This window comes from Pteronotus mesoamericanus, unplaced genomic scaffold (assembly GCF_021234165.1).
Source record: "Pteronotus mesoamericanus isolate MK-2021 breed Mesoamerican mustached bat unplaced genomic scaffold, CSHL_Meso_final contig_220, whole genome shotgun sequence".
NCBI classification, from domain to species: Eukaryota; Metazoa; Chordata; class Mammalia; order Chiroptera; family Mormoopidae; genus Pteronotus; species Pteronotus mesoamericanus.
The window spans coordinates 1,490,903-1,508,891 of NW_026555091.1; the positions used below are offsets into that span (position 1 = coordinate 1,490,903).

General features: G+C 47.9%; 1 protein-coding gene across 1 annotated transcript in view; it reads left to right on the forward strand.

The window, feature by feature from the left end:
* The first annotated feature begins 384 nt into the window (after positions 1 to 384).
* The window catches only part of FKBP9 (FKBP prolyl isomerase 9), a 34,732-nt gene continuing 17,127 nt past the window's right edge, over positions 385 to 17,989 (forward strand). The window contains exons 1-5 of the mRNA XM_054571340.1: positions 385 to 700; positions 9,851 to 9,996; positions 10,399 to 10,588; positions 11,233 to 11,378; positions 15,518 to 15,707. Coding sequence (XP_054427315.1) covers positions 468 to 700; positions 9,851 to 9,996; positions 10,399 to 10,588; positions 11,233 to 11,378; positions 15,518 to 15,707 — 905 coding nt within the window. The 5' untranslated portion in view covers positions 385 to 467. The remainder of the gene's footprint in view (positions 701 to 9,850; positions 9,997 to 10,398; positions 10,589 to 11,232; positions 11,379 to 15,517; positions 15,708 to 17,989) is intronic.

The following is a 17,989-nucleotide window of genomic DNA, read 5'->3' on the forward strand; positions in this document are numbered from 1 at the left end:
CAAAGCTGTAGGGGGTAATTGGATCCGCAGCCACGTAGGGGCCTCTCCTGGTTCTAAATTCGGAGTCGCCAGGGACAGGCGGAGACCAGCGGGTCTGCTTAGGCAGTAAACGCTTTTCTCTCCCAACTTTGGGCCCAAGCCCAGCCCCAAGCAGTGCACGATTTCTCCCTTGGGGACAGGTCCCCGCTTCTGCTGCCAGCCCTCTTCCCGGGGCGGGCCAGGCGGTGGCGCAGGGCGCAGCGGTCCCGCCCTGCGCGGGGCCGCAGCTCCTCCCCTTGCTCGGATGTGGCCGGGGGCGGGGGACGAGGGCGAGGGGGTGGTAGCTGCGGTCCGGGGAGGGCCGGGAGTCTTTTCCACGTTTGCAAACGCAGCTGCTCCCAGGCCCGACCAGCGCTCCGCCCGAGCCCCGCGAGCCCTCGCCGGCTCCGCGCCCGCCCCGCCCCCCGCGCCTCTCCTCGCTGTCCCCGATGGCGTTCAAGGCCCGGGGCTGGCGGCCCCCACCGCCGCCGCTGCTCTTGCTGCTGCTCTGGGTGACCGGGCAGGCGGCGCCCGTGGCCGGCCTGGGCCTGGGCTCCGAGACGGAGCTGCAGATCGAACAGCGCTTCGTGCCTGAAGAGTGCCCGCGCACCGTGCGCAGCGGTGACTTCGTGCGGTACCACTACGTGGGAACGTTCCCCGACGGCCAGAAGTTCGACTCCAGGTACCGCGCCCCGAGCGCCCCGCGGGCTCTCCCGCTTCCCGCTCTCCGGGCAGGCCTTTCGCTCCCGACGGACCTCCCCCAGCTCCGCCCCGCGCGACCCGCGCGCCTCCCTCTCCCTCCGCCTACTCCGGAGCTCTCGGACGCTAAGCCCCTCAGCCTGGGGGTTGAGCCTCCCGGCCCTCGTGCCCCCCGGGTCCTCTCGCCCCGGACTGAAACGTTGGGGAAGACCTTGCGCAGCGCAGTTGGGACGAGTCACGCCCTCCCTCTCCGCCCAGCGCGTTTACACACGGGAAATCTACGTATGACGGTCCATGTGGATGTGCGCCCGCCGCCCCGTCCCTGTTCCTTCTCGCAGGCCCTTTCCTGCAGAGGACGCGCTGCCGCTAACGTTTATGGAGATATTACAACGTGCCAGAGTAGTTCTAAGTGTTTCCCATAGAATAAACTCATTTAATTCTTACAACTTAAGGCCATTCAAACTAAGAAACTTGTTTGAGTGGAGTCGGGTGAAACCTGGACAGTTCAAGTCCGGAGTCTGTGCGGCTAACTACCACTGCCTCCCCCTGGCCTTACAGAAACCTCCCTTAGGCGGGAGATAGTCCAGAGCAATCTCAGCTTTGGGCCCCAATTCCTTCCCTTAGCTCTGCCCCAAGATCACGGACCCTCTGCCCCACTTCACTCCACTTTAGCTATGAGGGTAACAGGCCTCTTTGGCTCCAGCTCCAGGCACGCATCCCCGAGGCTTTGTTGCCAGCTCAGGTGCGGGTCCTCTCAGCGAATCGACTAGCCTCAGAGAACTGGTGAGGTCTGCTCTGTGCCCTAGGTTGGCCTAGGCTCCTTAGTGAAGTTATCTTTTTTAAAACGCTCCTACCGCCCCGGTCGGTGTGACGCAGTTGGTTGGAGCATCTTCCGTAGACCAAAGGGTTGCGAATTCAATTCACTCTCAGGGCATATGCCCAGGTTGCAGGTTTGATCCCCAGTCGATGCACCTACAAGAAGGCGGCCAATTGATGTATCTTCCCTCCACCCCCCCAAAGGAATGAAAAAATGTCCTCTGGGGAGGGTTTTTAAAAAATGCTCTTCTCTTGCCTTTTTTGAAATTACAAACAATGAGTGAATCTATAAAAGCTGTTTAGCCTACTACGGGGCATCATAGCAAGCACTTAAAAATGCTCATTCTTACTATTGTTTCAATCGCTCTTTTTTAAAAATAATTCACATACTATAATTCACCCATTTAAAGTGTACAATTCAGTGGTTTTTAGTGTATTCACAGAAATGTGCCCCCATCACAACTATTAATTCCAGAACATTTTCATCACTTGAAAAAAGAGCAGCCGGACCACTTAGCAGTCAGTCACTCCCTCCCCCTCCAGCCCTAGGTGACCATTAATTTACTCTTTGTCTCTTAATGGAATCATGCAATTTGCGGTGCTTTGTGTCTGGCTTCTTTCACTTAACCTTTTCAGGGTTTATCCATGCTGTAGTATATATCAGTGCTTCATTCATTTTTGTGGGGGTATATTTCATTATATGGCTATAGCACATTTTGCTTCTCTTTTTATCAGTTGATGGGCATTTGGATTGATAACGCTCTTTGGCTATTATGAATAATGATGTGTGAACATTCATGTACAAGGTTTTGTGTGGGTATGTGTTTTCATTTCTTTTGAGTACATGCCTAGTGCAATTGCTGGGTCCTTATGGTGACCACATTTAACTTTCTGAAGAACCGCCAAACCGTCTTCCAACGTGGCTGCCCCATTTTACATTCCGACCAGCCCTGCATGGGGTTGGTTTCCAATAGCTCCACATTCTCCCAACACTTGTAATCACCAGTCTTTTTATTCAGGACCATCTGAGGACCTGTAGCGTCTCACTGTGGTTTTAAGTTGTATTTCCCTAACGGCTAATGATGCTGAGCATCTTTTCATGTGTTTATTGACCATTTGTGTGTCGTCTTTGATTTGCTTCTTTTGTTAGAAATAGGGAAGAATTTCCTGCTCATGCTGATGGTATTTAATAGCTCCCACTAGAGCAAGTTGTCTAATACTTTCTACCCTGTAGGCACGGCAGCCACTTGGAGACCGCATGGGGCAGTGGAAAGAGAACAAAGGAGCTGCCATCCATTCAGCAAACTTGGATGCAGTGTCTGCCCCGACCACTAGTAGCTCAGGCAATTACCTAGTGTGATGAGTACAGGAAAAATAACAGCACGCTTCTGTTTCTCACATAGAGTTCACATGTAGTTTTTACCACCTGCCTTTACATATGTTTCATTGAATCTCAAATGAATTCATTTAACCTTATAAGACAGTGAGGTAGATATCTCATTATGAATGAAGAGACTGAGGCTCAGAAAGTTCGAGTAATTTTCCCAAGGTAGCTAGCGGCTAAGCGGCGGAGTGGGGCTGTGAACCAAGTCATTTTAGTGCCGGAGTCTGTGGTGTGCCAGGTATACGATGGCGGGAAATCAAGGAGTTGTGAAAGCACATGCAGGAGGCTTAACCCTCGGTCGGGTTGGGTGGGGTCAGGGTGAAGTCTAGGAGTTGCCGGGCTAGGGCCTGAGAGGGTTACAGCCGACAGGAAGATGCTGAGGGGTGAGGGTTGTGGGGAGCGGAGGGCGTGGCCGGGAAGAAGAAGAGCATAGTTGAGGCCTGGCGGTGAGAGCACTGTGTTGGGGGACATTCAGGCTCTTCAGTGTGGCCTGAGCTTGGAGTGGGAGCGTGGCAGTGGCGGGGGAGGGGGGGTGGGGCAGTAAAAGCGCTGGTGAGAGGAGGCCAGGGAGGAAGGCTGGGCCAGCTTTAGAGGGACGGTGCCTGCTTGGACATTTGGAGTTTGGACTTTGGCTAAGGACAATGGAAAACCCTTGAAGAGTTTTAGCTCGGGGAGCGAGGGCCTGGACTTGTAATTTACAGAGGTCCCTGTGGCTGCAGGGTGGACAGTGGAGTGGAAGGGGCAGGGCGCACAGTAGGTGCTTCCCTAATGTGAGATTTTCTCTAGGGCCGCCGTCCCTTTGGGAGTTGATGAAGTTTTAGGGCGTGACTTGGCTATTCCCAGTAAAGATCTTGAGGGAGGAGAACTCGAAGGTGTTTCGGGTTTTGGCTGCAGATTTGGAGATTTTGCCCAGAAGGAAACAATGGCTGTCACCCTGACCAGAGTCATAAACCTCAGAAGGCCTTTCTTTCCGCAGAGCTTTCTTCCTGCCTCTCTGCCTGGTGCTTGGGAGCAGTTGGTATCATTTCAACTTCAGGGCACCTGGAGATGCCAGGAAGCCCAGCCCTGCAGCCCATGGCCTCTGGCTTGGACGCGGCTTGGCTTCATTTGGAGCCTCCGGTGGCTCAGTAATGCGCCCCGGTGGCTGCCACTGCAGACCCAGGGAGAAGACCCCAGCTCCCGCCTGCAGGTGACCGCGGGCCCCTGCCCTCACATTCTAGGTCTTGGAGCACCTTGTGAGCCTCTCCTGTCCTGAGTCCGCTGTGAGGTAGCATTCCTAGCACCAACCACCCGCCCCCCGCCCCCAAGAAAGGGACGGTCTCTTTGCTCTGATTTTCTCCTGGGGGCCAGAATTTAATGCATTCCTGTTATCTTTAGCAGGCAAAACAAGCATCTGGTCAGTTCATTCCAAACCTCCAGGCCTCTCTGCAGGCCCTTGCAGCCCAGACGCTCAGTGTCATTGTGGGCGTACTCTGTGCCCCATGGTGGGGCAAGGGGAGCTCTAACACAGAGGCATTCAAACTGCACGCATCAGATTGCCCTGGGGAGCTCCACTGCTCCTGACTCAGTGGGTCTGGGTGAGACCTGAGAATTCACATTCCTAACAGGTTCCCAGGTGGTGCTGATGCTGCTGGTCTGAGGACCACACTGAGAGAACCAAGTAGACTCACATTTATTTATTTATTTATTTATTTATTGTCCTCACCCGACGACAATTTTTCCATTGTTTTCGGGGAGGGGGGGGAGAAACATCGATGTGAGAGAGAACCATTGATTGTTTGCTTCCCATGTGCGCCCAGACTGGGTATTGAACCTGCCACCGAGGTATGTGCCTGGACCAGGAATCGAACCCGCAACCCTTCAGTTATTGGATGACGCTCCAACTAACTGAGCTGCCCCAGCCAGGGCTCATAGACTCATCCACAGAGGTCAACTTTATTTTATATATTCATTCATTCATTCATTCATTCATTTCTTTGTTCATTCAACAAATATTTATCGAATACCTGCTGTTGTAGGTGCTGGGATATAGCAGAAAATAAGACAGGCAGAATTCCCTATCCTCCAGTGAAACTATTAAACTATTCCGTATGCTACTACAGTGGTGGATACATGTCATACATTTGTCCAAACCCGCAGAACGACCAACACTGAGAATGAACCCTAATGTCAGCTGCAGACTTGGGGCAGTAATGGTATGTCAGCGTAGGTCATTGTAACAAATAGGCCACCGTGGGGCGTGATGTTGATAATGGGGCAAGCTATGCCTGTGGAGGAGCAGGGGATATGTGGGAGATCTCTGTATCTACTCCGTTTGCCATGAACCTAGAACTTCTTTAAAAAAATAGTCTGTCTAAAATAAAATCCCTGCCCTCAACTTGGGGAAGGGAGAACCTGTTACAGTTGGCTTTAGCAGAAAGGGAGGGAATTTTTGGACGGATCTCTGATTCCTCCGGAGGGTGCAGAGCATGAACCCAGGTGACTTTCTGCATGGCCCTGAGGGGTAGCAGAGGGTCTTCCTTCTTCCTCTCCCCGAAGGAGACGCGCCTGCAAACTTCAACACCACATACATGATTTTTGGGGTCTAGCCCCGCTAACTGGAATCTGTTTCAGGTGTACACTCCCAGGGGAGAATCTGATTGGTCCCGTCTGGGTCAGAGGCCCCCCCAGGCAGGTGGTAAGTGAAGGCTCATCGCTTCTGCAGGACTGGTTCTCAGAGAGGAGCCAGTGGGCAGGGCAGTACCCTGGATGGTAAATTTTAAGTGTTCTCACCACAGTAAAGAAAGAAAATGGTAATTGTGTGATGTGATGGATATGTTAATTAGCTCGATCGTGGCAATAATCTTACACTGTATACATATGTCAAAACATCCAATTGCACACCTTACCTATATACAATTTTTATTTGTCAGTTATACCTTAGTAAAAATCGGGGAGTAGTGTATTCAGTTTTTATTGGTCTGGAGCTGGCACTTAGAGCGAGCTGACTTTTCCTTTTGGAGCTTCAGTTCTAACCGCAGAACAGTTTGGTCTTCCCTGTGTAATGGCCATTTTTCTATTCTTTCTGCATCTGAGGGCAGAACAATCTCAGCAACAAGTAGTATAACATGCACATCAACTTTTGCAGAAAGTTTAAACATTAGTTTTAAAACGCAGTGCAAGTGGTAATTAAAAACCAGTTAAGGAATTCCATAAAGCTTAAAAGTATAGTCGCCAAGCTGCTAGGAGTGGGGAGGGTCTCTGGGGTGGGATATAGCTGCTCTGAATGCAGACTCCCAAGCTCCAGGCTTCTTTCTACCTGGACACCTTCCAGCCCACAGGCTCCGTGAGGCACTCAGGAGGTGCTTGGCCACACCCCTTTGCACACGTGGGGATTCTGTCCCTTCCCTTCTAGGTCAATTCCTGTTCCTCCATTCCCTTTCCACCTTCCAAAATGTTGATGCCATCTCTTGACAGCACAAGTATCCTTCCTGGGTTTCCCAGTCCTTGTTTCAAAAGAGGAACTTAGGAGCTCGGGGAAGGAATAGGCTTTGGGGGGCCTGAGAGAGGGAGTGTGTTCAGTGTGCCATATGTTCTTCTAAAAGTTCATCCTCACTGTGGATTGAAACTTAGGACACTTAGAAATAGAGCAACGGTATTTACGCTTAAAGAATACAGCCCAGGGGTAGTTGTTAATCATGAGGAACAGGCTGCAAGGGATGCGTGCCTGTGTGTGGACAGTTTAGTGAGGCGAGTATGATGGTTTTACATGATGTCTCCGGTCTTAGTGGGTTTGGGGCTGATATTCTTGAAGAGCATCATCGGAGGGTACCACGGCCACCTCCCAGCACCCTCTTGGGGCAGGGGAGGGTACACGGGGCAGGGGAAGTGATGGAAGGGTCCGCAGCAGGGAATGAGCAGGAGAGAGAAATAAGCTGGTGGAGAGGAGAGGGGAGTATTAGAAGTCATGGATGATCTCCATTTGCCTTTTTAGGTCCACTTTCCCCTGTCCAGTGATACAAAAGGTTTATATCAGTGGCCCCCTTGTCATCTGGCTCCTGGCTGGGATCAGCCAATGGGGCATCAGTGAAGAACAGCGCTAGGGAGATGAACAAAATGGAGATATTTATTCCCCAGAGTCTCCGTCTGTAGAGTCACTGTGGACGGTGTCCCTAGACCAAAGCTCTCGCCTTAGCTTCTGTCAGGTGCTTTGAGCTATCCGCTCTGTCCCTGGATCCTTCAGGCCCAGCTGTAACAATAGCACCCCTTCCTTGGCCCCAGAGGTACTGAATGCCCCTGTCTTTTGACCTGCATACACACGCTTTTGCACACAGCCCCTTTTATAGAACTTACTTGGAACTGCCTAGTTTGGGCATATCATCTGTTTCCCGGAGGGCCTGCCTGGGACGTCTGCAAAAGGTGTCAGTCAGCCAGATACTGGGACAGGTTGTATAACTGCTCATTCCCGAGCTTGATCTTCATGACCAGTTCTGGGCTTGACGCTGCACATGAATGTATGCCAGTTGTACTGATCAGCACAAATTTGCTCAGAACAACTTTATTTTTCCAGATGGTCGGAGTTTTCAGCAGTAGAGAAGACTGGTCTTGCATTGTTAGCTTCTCACGTATGTAAATTACACATTTTCTGTCAGAAGGGTGTTTTCTGTTTTTAACACTTTGCCTCGGGAGTCATCAAATGAAGAAATTAGTACTGCGAGGCTGCAGAGGTTCTTACACACCATCGAGTGAGACCGTGTGCCTGGAGGGTGAGAGTTGACCAGTCCCACGTTTTAGCTTTTCCCCCACTTGGCTAACGACGTGAGCTGGGGAAGTTTTTTCACCCCCAAGGAGCCTCAAGGAGTATCAGCACCCCCCTTAAAGTGTGGTATGAGGAGCTGGTGAGGTAGTGTATGGAAAAGTTAGTCTGCCACTGACATCATAAATGCTCTCTAAATAGTAGTTATTATTCAGGTGCTGTAGATGAAAAGCAGTTATAAAGTAATTTTCAGCCTGTGCATTGTTGCTGTTTGCACATGTTCTGTGCCCGGAGAGTCTCTGAAGCTTTGAGCTCTGGCCCATTATTAACACAGACCCGCCAGTGTGATGTTGGTTCACGGCACGGAGACTGGGCCACGTGAAATTCAAGAGCAAGCATTTGAGGGGGCGGGTATCGATCCCCCCGGAGACTGAGGGTGGAGGTGCAAAGCTGGCTAGGGTACAAAGCTGACCGCGTTCTTTTGTCCTCTGGGTTGTTGGGCTGAACTTGGAATCTTGCTTTCTGGTCACTGACCTTGGAGAAGGGAAAGCCATTAACATGGGCCATAAAACTGGGAGGACAAAGGGCCTGTGGAAGCAGCTCTGGCCAGTGCTGAGGGACACTGTGCTGTTCTCCTGAGCTTTTTTTAGAGAAAATTAATAAAGGGTGGAAGCAATTAACCACATGAAGGGCAGTGCATCCTAATGAGGTAAATTCCAACATTCTAGTGCACAGATATTACATGATCATTTTGAAAATTAAGAGAATGAAAGAGAAAACAAATTAAATCACCCAAAATCTACCCATAGATTATCCTTGATAATATTTTCATATATCATCTCGTGGCTTTTTTCATGTGCATCTCTATAAGCAAATTTAAAATGGGGTTATTTTCTACCATGGTTCTGTAACCTATACTTTCTTCTGTGCCAGTGACTAGAAATCTGTTTTCTTTCAAATTTTTAATTGATGTATGATTGAGATATAGCATATCAGCTTCGGATTTACAACACAGTGATTTGATATCTGTATATATTGCAAAATGATCACTGCAATAAGTGTAGTTAACATCTATCACCAGACAGAGTTACAAAAATCTTTTTCTTATGATGGGAATTTTTAAGATCTACTCTCTTAGCAACTTACAAATATGAAACATAATATGCAAATTATTAATGGTAGACCTCATGCTGTACATTACATCCCCATAACAGAAGTCAGTTATTTTCAAACGGCCATACCGTCTTTATTGTATGTCCTTGCTTTAAATGCAATCAGTGCCATACCCTTGAACTTCTAAGTCATTTCCAGTGTTTCGTCGTTATAAACCGAGCCCTATAGTTGTTTTCTTCAGTGCAGTGTCTGAAACTCTGTGGGTGCCTCTGCCAGTTTTTTTTAATAGCCAAAGTCCATGCCCTGCACTTTTTTTTCTATCCCCCAAAGCACCCAACAGTCTCCTGATAGGCAGACTTCGCTGACTTTGACATTGAAGAGGATGAGAGCATGAGTCATAGTCACGAGTCCATCACTTATCTCCCAACCTAATGCCGTTACTGGCCAGCCTTTAAACCACTTACATTGCTGATTTCAAGACTACATTGGACTTTCTATTACCTACAATAGTTATCGTAACATTGGCAAAACCCTTAGGTTTTCAGAGCACTTTTCCTGTTGTTATATCATACAGCTCTTGGGATGGCTATAATTATTACTCTTGTACTCTTGTTTTTGTTTTTGTTTTTTGCAGTGGAAGAAACAGGTTAAAAGAGTCTACGTACCTTTTACGCTACCCAATGCTGCCTCTTGTTTAACTTATTGACTTAAAAGAAATGTATTTAACCTGGGCATTATTATGTAGGGTTTTGCTTTTAGGGACCAATCACACAGCAATGGAATAAACTGTATTTTTAGTAGCGTAATTGGTAGCTGTTTTGCACACTAAACTTAATATATATTTTGGGGGGAGTTGGGGAAGAGTTATTATGCTGGTGCTCTCTAACTAGATCTGCTGGCAATATTCACAGCAACTTAAACATTCCAGCCCTGCAAGAACTGTGCCTGGGCCAGTAACTCCTCTGCAGGCTTTTTGCCTTGCCGTGCCCTCTCTCTGTCCGTGGGTACCTTTTCTCAGGCTGGTTTCACTACGGGAAAGATTATTTACACTTTCCTTTCTCTCTCCCCGCCTTTTGGGCCGTCAGCTATGACAGAGACTCCACTTTCAACGTGTTCGTGGGAAAAGGACAGCTGATCGCGGGGATGGACCAAGCTCTGATCGGGATGTGCGTAAACGAGAGGCGTTTCGTGAAGATCCCCCCAAAGCTCGCTTATGGCAGTGAAGGCGTTTGTAAGTTTTTGCTCTGTGCTTGTAAACACCTCTGCAGAAACAACCAGGACATTTGCAGGCTGTTTGGTCAGGCTGACTGGAGAATCTTTGGAAGGCTTAGATTGGGAAAAACAAGCAGTGAATACACACACAGAACTAAAAGTTCTTTTTCTCTTAGGTTTATTTCTTCTAGCTATGAAAGAAGGTGGTATTAACACAGGTGTAGTGAATGTTACCCTTGTTGAGAGAAAAATTTTGTTTTTTCTCCTTTCCTTCAATTTTATTTGGAGGAGAGGAGGGGTGGGGGGCGCGGCTCATTTTGGAATTGGATGCCGGTGTCCCCTGGAACCCTCGGCCGCATCCCAGGTGTTTACGTGGCCCGAAAGGCAGCAGCTTCTCAGTGTGAACTTTTTTTATATCCAGCTGGTGTGATCCCCCCAAATTCAGTGCTTCATTTTGATGTGCTTCTGATGGATATTTGGAATTCTGAAGATCAGGTTCAGATTCACACTTACTTCAAGCCCCCGAGTTGCCCTCGGACCATCCAGGTGTCTGATTTTGTAAGGTACCACTACAACGGGACGTTCTTGGACGGGACGCTCTTTGATTCGAGGTGAGTCCCACGTTCACGCTATTCTCCGTGAAATGCCCCGCGCTCCTCGGTCTCATCCCCTCTTCACGCCCCTGGAGAAGCCAGGAAACGGACCCTTCCCAGCTTTCACCAGCATCAGCTTCTTCACTTGAGGATTTTGGGTACCACTTTAAGCTCTGTGGTGCCAGAGTCAAAATTGTGATACATCTTAGAAATGCCCAAGAGCAATGTTTATCTAAATTAACAGGATTTTCAGATCTCTTTAGGTGAAGGACCTTATTACCAAGTAATTCAGGCATTTTTGGTTCCTTTTTATAGTTTTTCCGTGGAAGGAAGAGGGTGAAGACTGAGTGTATATGAAGCTATGGAGAAGCGTGGGCGCAGGGTGTTAAGCTGGGGACAGGGAACCCTTTCGTCCATTTTAGCCTGTTTGGTTAGACAGAAAGACAGGCCTATTTTTGTGAATCACTGCAGCTTAGTTACCCGCTTTTATAAATTTCAGGACATCTGCCCTGTGATTGGGAGCAAAGATCCATTTATGCTTGTCTCCAGGGGTGGGGATGGGTTCCCCGTTCAGCTGGGATGTGGGTAATAAAAGCCCTATGAGGGAGGAGGGCCAGCGTCCTCATGGGATGGGACTTCCCGCCTTTCTCATTGGTTTTCAGCCATAACCGCATGAAGACATACGACACCTATGTGGGAATCGGCTGGCTGATCCCTGGAATGGACAAAGGCCTGCTGGGGATGTGTGTGGGGGAAAAGCGCATCATCACCATCCCCCCTTTTCTGGCCTACGGAGAAGACGGAGACGGTAAGTCCTTCTCACTCGCCCAGCCACGCTCGTCTGTCCCTATTTCTATTGCAGCGATTAATTCAGCTTGCTACGGGAGATTCCCCCAGACCTAGATCAGCAGTTTTCAACCGGTGAGCTACAAGAATTTTTAAAACAGACAACACCTGACTATTCAGTCAGGGGTACTGACCTCCTTTTCCTTAGATTGTCAAATAAAAAAATGACAGCAGCCAGCACAATAGCCCTCAGGTGTGAACGCACGCCATCTTGAACCATAAATATGTAGATGATATAATAGAGTTGCATCTTATTGTCACGTCACATAAGAAGGTTGCATCTGAGTAGTTGATTCTCAGTACCAGCAATCCTTATACACAAGTACAGGCACCTGATTTTTTTTTTAAAAAAGTCAAAATGGAACAAAAAGTTTGGTAATTACTATTTCTTTTATTTTTGGTAAGTCAATCAGAAGTTTACCATTTTTTTTTTTGTCAGATTGGCAAAAAAATACATTTTTTGGTGCGCCGCAGAAGTTTAGTAATTAGCTTACGTGTGCCACGAGATGAAAAAGGCTGAAAATCGCTGGTTAGACTCGCGCGTCAGACACGGCAGCCAGTAGCTCCACGTCGCTGTTCACACTGCCGAGCGCTGCTCTGCTGGGCGGTGCAGACACTGAGCCTCTCCATCCGGGCACAGGGTTGGGGCGACAGTGCTAGTCGAGGTTACCTGACGACCGCATCAATGGCAACCCCGCTTGTTCACGGTCATTGGCGTTCATACGTAAGCTGCCTCCTGCCTGCCGCTGCCCCTGAAGCCGTAACCTCGGGCACTAAGCTCTCCTGCGCGTTTTTCCTATCTGTGAAATATTTCCACTAGACCTTCTGAAGAGGGTAGGCATCAAAGTAGAAATTTAGCATTTGATGCCAGAATTGCCATGTTTTTCCCCAGATTAGTACCTCCATGCTGGGTTTTACCTGTGATATTAGCTCCATGGGGACAAATGCAAAGCATATGGTTAGAAAAAAATTAAAAACGTAGAATATTGACATAAAAAGAATTACTCATTTACTTGTATTTTGAATTTCAGGCACATTTAATCATACTGATAGGCTGTTACAACAAAGAGATATCCAGGCATTTGAACAAGCATGTATGTAATTAAGAATAGAAACGAGCCTTGGCTGATGTGGTTCAGTGGATTGACTGTTGGCCTATGAACCAAAAGGCCACCGGTTCGATTCCCAGTCAGGGCAGATGCCTGGGCTCCCCAGGTTGGAGTGTGTGAGAGGCAACCAATCGATGTATCTCTCACACATTGATGTTTCACTCCCTTTTCTCCCTTCCCCTCTCTAAAAGTAAATAAATAAAATCTTAAAAAAAATTAGATTAAAAGAAAAAAATAGAAATGAAAACATGATGGTATTTAAGAAGTTTACTGCCAATGCTAACCCCCCTAATATAATGTTTTCCAAGATACAGAGCTGGAGGAGAAGGGAACCCGAGTGGATGGGGCTTAGCCTTCTCCCGTCTTCTGCTTTTATATATTTACACCCTGGGGACCTGCAGACAGTACCTTTAAGAAGTGGGGTGGGAGGTGGGGGAGTTCCCTGCTAAAAAAAAAGTTTGAGAACAATTTCGGTAAATATGTCTTACTTCTCCCTTCCCCGAGATACGTGTTATTCTTGCCGATGCTCAATGGTCTCATCGTCGCCCAGTGGACATTTATTTGTGTGCGCTGCCTGAATTTTTTTTTACATCATCCACATGCACCCAACATATATAATAAAACTAGATGCCTAGCCTAATATGAGGAATATTATTTATTTTAAAGAATTAATAATTTAAAATAGTTTATTTAACATAACTACTTTTTAAATACTTTATACTTTAATACTATACTGAGCTATATAGGTTTCACTTTGAATAAGTGAATTGTATAGTAAGGGAATTATAACTCAATAAAGTTGTTATTAAAAAAAAAACCCCGAATAGTCAATTCGTATACAATAATGCCAGAAAAATGTAAACACTGGGGTGACTTTTAAGGTTTTCTTTTTCTCTAAAGTTAAAAGATACAGAAAAGGGAAGTCCCGTGAAAAGGATGGTATGACTGAGAGCAACAGGAATTTCAGTCTGTACAAAGCGAAAAAAAGATACAGGAGAGCAGGAAGGATGAACGTTGCACTGCACACCCTCCCATTTGCACACCTGCAATTCAGGGATTGACCATGCATTCCGGAGGCCGACTCAGCATCCTGGTGGCTGCAGATTTCATCATCTTTGCCCTGCCCCAGGAGAAGGATACAGAGAGCCGGCCGAAGAGCGCAGGCCTGGCTTGCCACGTGGGTCACGTGCCCGGGCCCACGTCTTTGCATGGTGTGACAAGGGCAAGTAAGAGGGTTGAGTTGGTGGTTCTTCAGTTAACTTCCTTTTATCCCAAAGTACTGGATTTAGAGTTATTTACTGGTTGATGCTCATCTTTGCAGGAAGAACTAGTGCCCAATAATCTCGCCCTGTGGATTATCACGTTGCTGATATTCACAGTATCCTCGCCATTAGGAAGATCTGAGAGAGGCAGTACAGTCCAGAAGTGAGATAGAAATGATTTGAGGACTATTTATAATTTAGGTTACAGGTGCCATTTTTTCCTCTCACTTCGGCTAACTTTACTTTTATTTATATCTCGTTTTGGAGGCTCGTAGAGGATTGAACTTTGCATATTGTCTCTTAAAAAATTGGCTGTGGCTTCCAAGGAACAAGTTTAGGTAGTGTTCTCCAGAACCAGACGTGAGCTTTGGAATTTGTGTTTTTTAATATCTGCGATTTGCATTTGTACACAACCAGAAACCCACAGAGGTATGTACTGGGGTTTGCAGGTGGGCAGACCCACATATAGCCTTGATTTGCCCAAGTGTAGAAAATAGGGTCACAGTGATTACTAGACGGGAACTGGCCCTGAGCGGGTCTGCCTCGGGCCAGCCGGCAGTGTGGGTTCTTGACTTTGTGTAGGAAAGATTTCATAACACGAGTCCCGGTGATTTTTGAGAGCATGTTTATTAAGGCTGGGGCAGTGAAACAAAGGAAAGATACAGGGTGGAAGAAATTACAGGAGAGAACCTAGGCAGGGCTGCTTCGGCTCCCTAGAAAAGTTAGAGGAAGGAGGGAAGGTCACAGAGACAGAAGTGAGCCCAGGTGGGGCTGCTGTGAGCTCACTGGGAAGTCAGAGAAAAAGGGGGCCATGCAGGCGGGATCAGGGAGTAAGCCCGGGTCGAGCTGCTGCTGCCCACTGCTCCCCTGGCCGCAAGTCTCCTTGGGACGCTTAGCGTTTAGAAGGAAATAAAAGGTTCATGCCTGGGAAGGGACATGGGCGAGCTCTAAAGCGAGCCCGCCAGCTTGAGTCTTTGTCCCGAGGGCTTTTAATCTTCTTTTCTGCAGGTGAGAATCTTAGGGGAAGGTTTCAGCAGAATAGTCATCAGCTTTGCTGGTGCATTTTTGATATCCTGATGCGTCAAAATGAGTGCTGAGCGGGGTTTGGGAATATTCTTTGGTCTGCTAGACTGTTTTGCTTTTATCTTGAGTCTATCTGGCTTTTAATGGGGTTTTTGTTATTTGTTTCCCTGACTTCATCTGTCCTTGAGTTTAGCTGGTGCAAATGCCATTAATTTGGTCTCTGTTTCCTATTTTCCCCAGACCAGGGTGATTTAAGCTCCATATTCTCTGGTCAGGGAGGAGAGGACATTTGACCTCAAGTGTCCTTAATTAGGGGAGATAAGGTCTTGTGATTTGCCAGCTGGCTGTAATTTACTCAGACTGATTGGCCTTGTTTAATTTTCTTGTCTCAGTTTCCCCATTCCACTTGCCTAGGAATTTCCCTGGCTTCTTACTGTCACAACAGTAGTCTCTCATGTCCTTAATAGCACCTTGCTCCTTTTTCTGAGGAAGTCAGGCTTCAAATTGCACCTGCCAGCCTGTGGTGAGACAGCGGTGGGCGTCAGGGGGGTGCCGGGGAACCACCCAAGATGAGGATGGACATGTGTTTCCTTGGCTTGAAAATGTCAAGGAATGCGTTACACCCACACAGAAGGTATTCAGTTGCAGTTCCAGTGCCTCCTGCATCTTGTGTCCTGATTTCATCAGCCTTTTCTGTACCCCTCTAGGGAAGGACATCCCTGGGCAGGCATCGCTGGTGTTTGATGTGGCCTTATTGGACCTGCACAACCCCAAGGATGGCATTTCCATTGAGAATAAGGTAGTGCCTGAAAACTGTGAGCGACGAAGCCAGAGCGGGGACTTCCTCCGGTATCATTACAACGGCACTCTGCTGGACGGCACCCTCTTTGATTCCAGGTGAGGACCAGGAGCTGCAGACGGTCGGTGCTGACTCGGAGTTAGTTTTGTCCCCTCCAGTGCAGGTTTCTCTTTTCTTTTTTTAGATTTTACTTACTTTCTTTTTAGAGAGCGGGGAAGGGAGGGAGAGAAACATCAGTGTGTGAGAGATTCGATCAGATGCTTCTTGCAGGCCCCTAGCTGGGGACCTGGCCCGCAACCCAGGCATGTGCCCCGAGTGGGAATCAAACCGGTGACCTTTTGGTTCGCAGGCCGGCACTCAGTGCACTGAGCCACGCCAGCCAGGGCAGGTTTCTCTTTTCTGCCACTGAATTCCTTCAGAGGCTGTAGAAGTGTCTCCTTAGGGTCCCAGGCAGATGAATGTGCAGGAAAACAGGAGAGCCTCACCCTAGATGCCCACTCTCCCCCTTTCACTGTGCTCAGCTCCTCCAGTATGACCTCAGCTATAGGGCTCAAGATGGGAAGGGGCCAGAAGGGAGGTCCAGGCGGCAGGGTGGGAAGACAACAGGCTTGGTGCCAGGAGATGTGGGTTCCAGTCCCTGGGCACAGTGCACTAACTGTGCGACTTTGGGTAGCATTTGACCTCCCTGAGCTTCAGGGGTTTTTTATCCATTATTAGAACCTTTCTCAAAGAGATGGTTTAAGAGTAAAAGGGAGGTGAAATCCCTTTGCAAACATTACAGGGTTTTTTTTTTTTAAAATGCGGGGGACTGCTGGATATATTCAGCCTCCTTCCTGCTGTTGAAAAGGCTAATTACTGAGCCTCAGTCGTTATTCAAAGTTGTGTTTTGTTTACCAGACTCAGTCTGTGGGTATGCAGAGGGCGGGGGCATGCCTGGTGTCTGGCGCGTTTTGCTCCTTCAAATGGATGTGTTGTTTGGAAACCATAGCCGGAAAGCAAACAAGTTGTGACAGCACTCTGTCTCTCTGAGGTAGTGGACTTTGAGTTTTAGTTATCCAGAAACATTACAGAAGGATTTTTATACAGTATTATTTTATTTGAACAGTTCATTCTTCCTGCTCCTAGGCTCTCTTCTTCTAAATATTTGATTTGATTTTTTTTTTAAAAAGTAATAGTCATGGTTCAGAATTTAAGCCAAAATATTCATTAAGATATGTTGTACCACCTGTTCCTACTTGCCTCATATCCCCTCTCCTGTAGCCACTATAAGTTCACCACTTTTATTTATTTGTCAAAAAAAAAAGATTTTTATTTATTTTTAGAGGGAAAGGGAAGAAAAAAGAGAGAGAATATCAATATGTGGAATATCAACATCAATATGTGGTTGCCTTGTGTGCGCCCCCTACTGGGGACCTGGCCTGCAACCCAGGCATGTGCCCTGACTGGGAATTGAACTGGAGACCCTTTGGTTCATAGGCCAGCACTCAATCTACTGAACCATACCAGCCAGGGCAACCACTTTTATTAATAAGTTCCTTTTTATTTTTTTAGTGTGTGGATTTTTTTCTAATGCAGATATAAGTAAATACAGTGTTATTTTCTCACATTTATAGTGTATAGCATGTAGAATATGGTATATAATATTGTCAGCAGCAAAATGGCACCAGAATGTTGCTGGCGACTGGACCTTGGCTCAGCAACCTTGGTATTTGAGTCCTGGCTAGGAAAGAATTCGGAGCCAAGACTTAAACTTTAAGCAAAAGTTAATTTAGAAAGTCACAGAGGTAGAAGAATTGAGCAGTAGAAGTGAGCCAGCAGGGCTGTGTGGGCTCAGGAAACAAGTGACAGAGGCAAAAGAAGGGCCCTTGGAGCTTGGGGGGGAGAGAGGCCAAAGATGTGCACCTCGAGGAAAGAGGAGGAGGGAAGGGTGCAGGCGTGCTCCAGAGAAAGTGGAGAAAGCGTGCCTGGGAAAGGAGGGGTAGGAGAGGAAGCAGCTGTGCTTGAGAGGAAGAGCGAGTGCTGGGTCCTCCCTCCTGAAAGGTTTTTATCTGCTCTCTAAGGGAGGAGCGCTTAGGGGAGGTCCCAGGGGAGGGTCTCAATAGAATGTTCATCAGCGTTTCCAGCTGTGTCCTTTCAGCGTTGTGGTCTCTGCTAATGGGTCGGCGCCAGGGGCGGGGGGCATTAGTCACGGCCGCTGGTCCTGATGGCAGCCCTGGTGTTGCTGTCTGGCTTCGCTGCTTTTCTGGGCCTGGAGCTGAAACACAGCTGAGGCCTGGTGTTGTCCCTAGTTGGACCGAAACTGTCTCTGTGGTCAGCAGACCCGAGGCTTTGTTCCTAAGATTATCTGATGCGGGTCAGAACCTCAGGGTCCTGAGGGCTT